Source organism: Myotis davidii, unplaced genomic scaffold, assembly GCF_000327345.1.
Source record: "Myotis davidii unplaced genomic scaffold, ASM32734v1 scaffold663, whole genome shotgun sequence".
Lineage (NCBI taxonomy): Eukaryota > Metazoa > Chordata > Mammalia > Chiroptera > Vespertilionidae > Myotis > Myotis davidii.
This window is the reverse complement of record NW_006295816.1, coordinates 3928947-3934854: the sequence shown is the minus strand read 5'-3', so window position 1 is coordinate 3934854 and position 5908 is coordinate 3928947. Positions and strand designations below refer to the sequence as shown.

General features: G+C 59.7%; 1 protein-coding gene across 1 annotated transcript in view; it reads right to left on the bottom strand.

Moving 5' to 3' along the window:
• The window catches only part of IL5RA (interleukin 5 receptor subunit alpha), a 14740-nt gene that overhangs the window by 5160 nt on the left and 3672 nt on the right, over nt 1–5908 (bottom strand). The window contains exons 6-7 of the mRNA XM_015568306.1: nt 3350–3608; nt 2305–2443 (exon numbers count right to left, since the gene is read on the bottom strand). Of these exons, the coding sequence (XP_015423792.1) occupies nt 2305–2443; nt 3350–3608 (398 nt within the window). The remainder of the gene's footprint in view (nt 1–2304; nt 2444–3349; nt 3609–5908) is intronic.

Here is a 5908-nt window from a genome sequence, read left to right as displayed (position 1 = left end):
CAGGGTGTCTCCCCGCTGGCGATGGCTGGCACTTCAAGGCCATAGTAAAAGCTGGGCCGCCCCTGAGAAGGATGAATTTGAATTCTGGAGTCTCTGGCCTCAGAGAATTTCTTAAGAACAAGTGTTTCCCTAGAAGGTGAATTTTCTGACTCAAGGAGAAACTCATAGAGGTTTCTTTTCAGGAAACTGGTGGGTGGGCTGTGCGCCTGCAGAGGTGAGCTTGGAAAGAGGAAGTCTCCTGGTGGTGCGGCCCCCAGGGTACCCCATCCGTCGCTTTTCAGACATGGCCCGGCCTCGGTTTCTGGGGACTTGGGCCTCCATCGTTTCTGACATCTGGCCATTCAACGTCGAGAATGAGCCAATTCGTGAGAATTCTATGTTTTCTAACCCAGAGAAGTGGGTGGGCAGCCTGGGGTGTGCGGTGGGGATAAGACGGAGGCCTGGTCCCAGCTCTGCCTCTGGGGCCCTCCCTCTGGGCACAGCCTCGCCTGCTCTGGGACGCTGTGGTCGTAGAGTTCAGAGGGATAGCTCTCCGGCCGTTTTGACACATGCCCACTTTGCCCCACGGTGCAAAGCAGGCCCTGGACGCTGGATTCCTGGCTCAAGGTCACCTCCTAGCCAGGCAGGCCAGGCTTACACCTCTGGGCCCTGCTGGCTCACTGCTCCACCCTGACCGCAGCCTTTAGCTACTTCAGTAGGTCCGGAGCCCTGAGCAGGGGTGGGGAACGGCCGGTCCGAGGGCCCGTGAAATCATTTGGTCCGGCCCTGCCACGGCATTCGGAGTGAGTTAATGAAGTGTTTGACCAAATCTAGCAGGCTAATTTTTTTTCAAAGATTACTATCTAGAATACATTTTATTTATTAACTTTTGTTAATCCTCACCCAAGGATATTTTTCCATTGATTTTTAGAGTGGAGGGGGGAGAGAGAGAGAGAGAGAGAAACATCGATGTGAGAGAGACACACTGATTGGCTGCCTCCAGCACCGTCGGTGATGGAGCCTGCAACCGGGTACAAGCCTTTGACCGGGATCGAACCCGTGACCCTTCAGTCCGTGGGCCGATGTTCTATCCATGGAGCCAGCCTGCCAGGGCAGAATGTTTAAGTGGATAATTTCGCCCATGGATGATGTTATGATTATCCTTGTGGGCCTTGGCAGAAACAAAAGGCTCCCCACCCCTGCCTTACAGGGAAGAAAGTCCTGGGGGGCTGGGCCCCGGAATGCCTGCAGCCCTGGGTGCTGTGCAGGGGGGGAGCCTGCAGGGGAGAAACAGGGGCAGAGGGGGGCTCTCCCAGCAGCACCCCGGCCAGTCCCCCCTGGGGGGGGGGGTGAGGGGCGGGACCATCCCTGCGTCCAGAAGCGCATGCGCAGGCCTGCCACCCTCTGCCCCGCAGCGTTGACCGCTGAGCCACCTGCACACCCTCCGACAGGTGTGCTGCCCAGGGCCACGCGCTGCACCCCTCGACCCTGAATCCCCTAAAATGCATTTCAACTGACACCTGTGAGGCGTCCCATAGATCCTGGCCTCCGAGGGCCGGGTGAGGCCCTGTTTGAGGGGCACAACCTGGGACTGAGGTGACCTGGTCCCCGAGGAGTGCCTGAGCCTGACCCGGGACACGGGGCGGGAGTAAGCGCAAGTGGACACAGGTGGGCGCCCACGGGAAGGGCGGAGCCGCCGGAAGTCCCCTCTCCACCCCGAGGCTTCCCGCGTGGCATCTGCGTTTCGCTGGGGCGAGAGGGGAAGACCTCAGAGAGGGCAGGGCTCCCCAGGGTCGGGAAGGGGGCATCGCCCGGAGGCAGCGAGGACAACGGGGACAGCAGAATGCAGAAGTTGAGCAAGTTTAGAAAAGAGAAAGACATCGAAAGCAGGAAGTGAGCGGCCCGATAAGACCTGGGAGCCAGTTGAGGAAGGGCAGGTGATGCGAGGGCTGATAAAGTGAAACTGCTAATTCTGTTTTTCAAAAGATACGTGTGCGCCTGCCCTGGCCTGTGTGGCTCAGCAGTTAGAGCGTGGGCCGGGATTCTCTGCCTTCACCAGGAATTAGCCTGCTGGCTTTAAGAGGAAAGCAAGGGCCCTGGCCCGTGTGGCTCAGTGGGTTGGGCGCCATCCTGGGCACTGAGAGGTCTCTGGTTTGATTCCTGGTCAGCGCACGTGCCCGGCTTCTGGGCTTGATCCCCAGCAGGAGGCGTGCAGGAGGCAGCTGATAGATGTTTCTCTCTCCCCCCACCCTCCCTTTCTCTCTAAAATCAAAACATTTTTTAAACAGAAATAGTAAAATAAATAGTCCAATGCACGATACTCACCCACGGAAATCGCTGGACTCCACTCGCCCCAGAGCCCCCCCTCTCTGCACACGGAGCTCACGGCGGCCCTCACTTCGATGCAATACTTAGAAATGTCATGAACTGTTGTGGTGAACTCGTTGGTCGTCATTTTTTCTGTCTAAACGGGAAAAAAAGTTGGATTCTAGTAAAGCTCTAGACACGGAGCTCAGTAATGCCTGCGCTCAGAGCGAGCGGTCATCTGTACGTAACGGGACTCGCCGCCCAGTGAGCCCCTGCACGTCAACAGGACACGCACTGGCGAGTTTGTTCCGGCGGCGCGGGGTGGAGGGGAGGCGGGCGGTCACCCTGCGGGGGGAAGCGCTCTTGTAGCCCAAGTAAATAAAACGGGCGAGTGTCAGGTCGCGATGGCCCCCTGGGTCCCCGAGGTGTCCCCACGTTGAGGGACCCGAGTGGCTGACAGCACCGTGCCCCGCCCCTCGCCGTGTCCCTCCTCCCTCTGTGCTCCCTCGCCTTCCGTGTCCTCTGTCGCATCAGCAAAGGACAGGCCCGGGTCCCTCCTGCCGGCTGCCCGCTTCCGCCGGGCCTGCGAACTGAGATGCGTTCTGTACCTTTAAATGATTGAAAACGAGCGAAAGAGTAGCAGTCCCTGCCACAGGCAACGCACATGAACCTGGACTCCCGGGCCACGAGGGAAGTGCCAGGCACACGCTGTGCCCGCTGGCGTCTGGGCCGCCGATGGCGGCACTTGTCCCACACAAGACACGGGGGACAGCGGCCGAAACCGTGGGACTTGCAAAGCCGACAATAACTGGTCTTTTGCCAAAAAGTTTGCTGATCCCTGATGTGCAACTGGGGGTGCGGGGGGCGGGGGTGTCAGGGAAGCAGGAAGAGGGGAGACTTCGGGGCAGGTTGAACCCTAGCTCTCCCTCCAGGGACCCGCAGGGCAGCTTTCGAGCCCCTGAGCCTCTGTTTCCGCCTCTAACAGGAGAGATCACCTCTGGCTCCTGGATCATGGGTCCATGGAGTGACCTTTGCACACACGTGGGAAGAGTCGAGGGCTCACCTGGAGGTAGCGCTTCCTTGTGTTTTGGATTTTCACTTCGTACTCAAAGCAATGGCCCGGGAAGGCGGACACGGGCTTCTCCCAGCGCACGTGCAGACGGCTCCCCTGGACCTCGGCCGTGACGTTCCCTGGAGGGTTGACGCGATCTGGCCAGAGACGGAGAGGTCCGTGAGCGGGGCTGACGCGTCCAGCACTGACCTCTGGGGCACAGGCCTCGTGGCCCCGGTGGCCCCCGGCTGGTCGCTGAGGGCGAGGCCTCCGTGGAAACCCCACACCGGACAGGGGTCAAGGGCTCCTCCTCCGAGCGGCCGTGACTGGTAGTCTCGTCCCTCTTCCTCTCATGGCAAGAGCACCACCCCCCCTTTTTAAAAGTTTTGTTATTCTTTTAAAAAAATAATTTTATTGATTTCAGAGAGGAAGGGAGAGGGAATGAGAGACAGAAACATCCATGATGAGAGAGAATCACTGATCGGCTGCCTCCTGCATGCCCCGCACTGGGGATCGAGCCTGCAACCCGGGCCTGTGCCCTGACCGGGAATCGAACCTCCACCTCCTGGTTCATAGGTTGATGCTCAACCACTGGGTCACTCCGGCCGCCCCCCTCCACCCCCGCTTCTACTTCTCGAGTTGGAGGGTAAACTGATCCCACAGAGAAATCGCCCCGAGTGCCCCCCAGGCCCCGCCCCCACCGCGCAGGTGTGCACCCTGATGGCACTGCCCCTCTCGGGGGCCGCTTTCTTTCCGAGCTGTTGGTGGGTGCTGTCTGGGTTGGTTGCGGGACGGAGGGGAAGGGGTTGGTGGTCTCTGGCATGGAAAGAACGGACTGGGCTCCTCACGCCTGGACTTACCAGCACCGCGTCCTCCCTCCCCGGCCTCACTGTGTCCCGGCATGTAATGTGGGCGGAAACTATCTCTGAGGGGGCGTTCTTGTCAGAGGTCACGCGCCTCAGATCCCGCAGTGAATGAGTCACGGACATGCTGCGCGTGCCATTCCCTAACCAGAAGGTTTTTAACCAAAAACGTCTTCGTTTTGGTGACCTGCGGAGCTGGACGCGGAGCTGGAACTAGGCCACGAAGGAGCCCCTGTGGCGGTCTGTCGGGCTGCGTCAATCTCCTTGTCCATTCCATCGTGTCCCACGGCCGCCTCGGCGTTTTGTTATGTTGCTGTGACATTGCTAAGTCGCTGGGAAGATACTAGTGAGGAGAATCGCATGGCCCGTTAGGAAACGCGGGACCCTTTAAGCAGAGCATCTTCCGTTCGATGTGGACACAGATATGCCACAGCCTCGCCGTGTCCTTTGCACGGTGGCATTTTGCGTGTTTATTGGATGCCCACATAGCACTGTCCTGAGATGCTCTCATCATGAACATGTGATCTCACAGACCCTCGTAGGGAGTTCATCTCCCCGTTTCTCAGGTCAGACTGAGGCCCCAGGAGTGGCCGGCTTGTCTGCAGACACTCGGCTGGTGGGGGGAGCCAGGACCCACGCCCACCCCGACCCCCACGCATGACTCGCCCCCGAGACCGGTGTCCATCACCACGCTGGCTGTGCGGGGTGGTCCGGATGAGTTTCACTAATGGGGGTACGGAGGAGGGAGGCGAGGACCCCTGAGGGGTGTGTTTACAGCGCGCTCACAGGCTGAGGGAGGCGACCGCTGTGGTGAGGGGCTGTTGGTGGGGCGGCAGCCCGGGCACGAGAGAGCTCAGGCCCGGGAGCCCGGCCGCCTGGGCCAGCCGAGGCCCCCCTTGTGGGCAAGGGACGCGAACAGCTCGGAGGCGTCACCAGGCCATGAGGGACCCTTGGGCAGCGATGCCTGGGCCCCCACAGAGCTGGGGGCTGGTTCCCCTTCCGGTGCAGGGGTTTCCACGGGGGAGTCTGTGCCCGCAGGACAGTGGGAAACTTCTGGAGACATTTCTGTTGTCACATTGGCCCGGGAGGGGCTCCTAGCATCTGCTGGGTACACGCTGAGCCCCCTCCAATGCCCAGCCCACCCCCCAACACCACCATCCAGCCCCCAACACCACCCTCCGGCCCCCAACACCACCATCCGGCCCCCCAACACTGTCATTGGTTACCCAACGCCACAGCCCAGCCCCACAATACCTCGTCCAGCCCGCAATGCCACCATCGGCCAAACATGTCAGGGGTGTGGAGGCCAAGAAAGTTTGCCCCCACGGGCATCAGAAAAGGATGCTAGTGGGTTCAGTGGTTAGAGCATCGGCCCGCAGACCGAAGGGTCTTGGGTTCGATTCCTGGTCAAGGTCATGCACCTGGGTTGCAGGTTCAGTCCCCAGCCCAGTTGGGTGTGTGCAGGAGGGTTAGGCTTAGGGTTAGGAGGCAACCAATCAGTGTGTCTCTCTCACATTGATGTTTCTCTCTCTCATTCTCTCTTACCCCCTCCCTTCCACTCTCTCTAAAATTCAATGGGAAAAATATCCTTGGGTGGAGATTAACAAAAAAAAAAAAAAAAGAAGAAGAAAAGGAGCCGAACTCAGGGATGTTGACAACCCGCCCAGGCTGCGCCTCGGTCTGTGCCGTCTCACCGATCGCGTGAAGA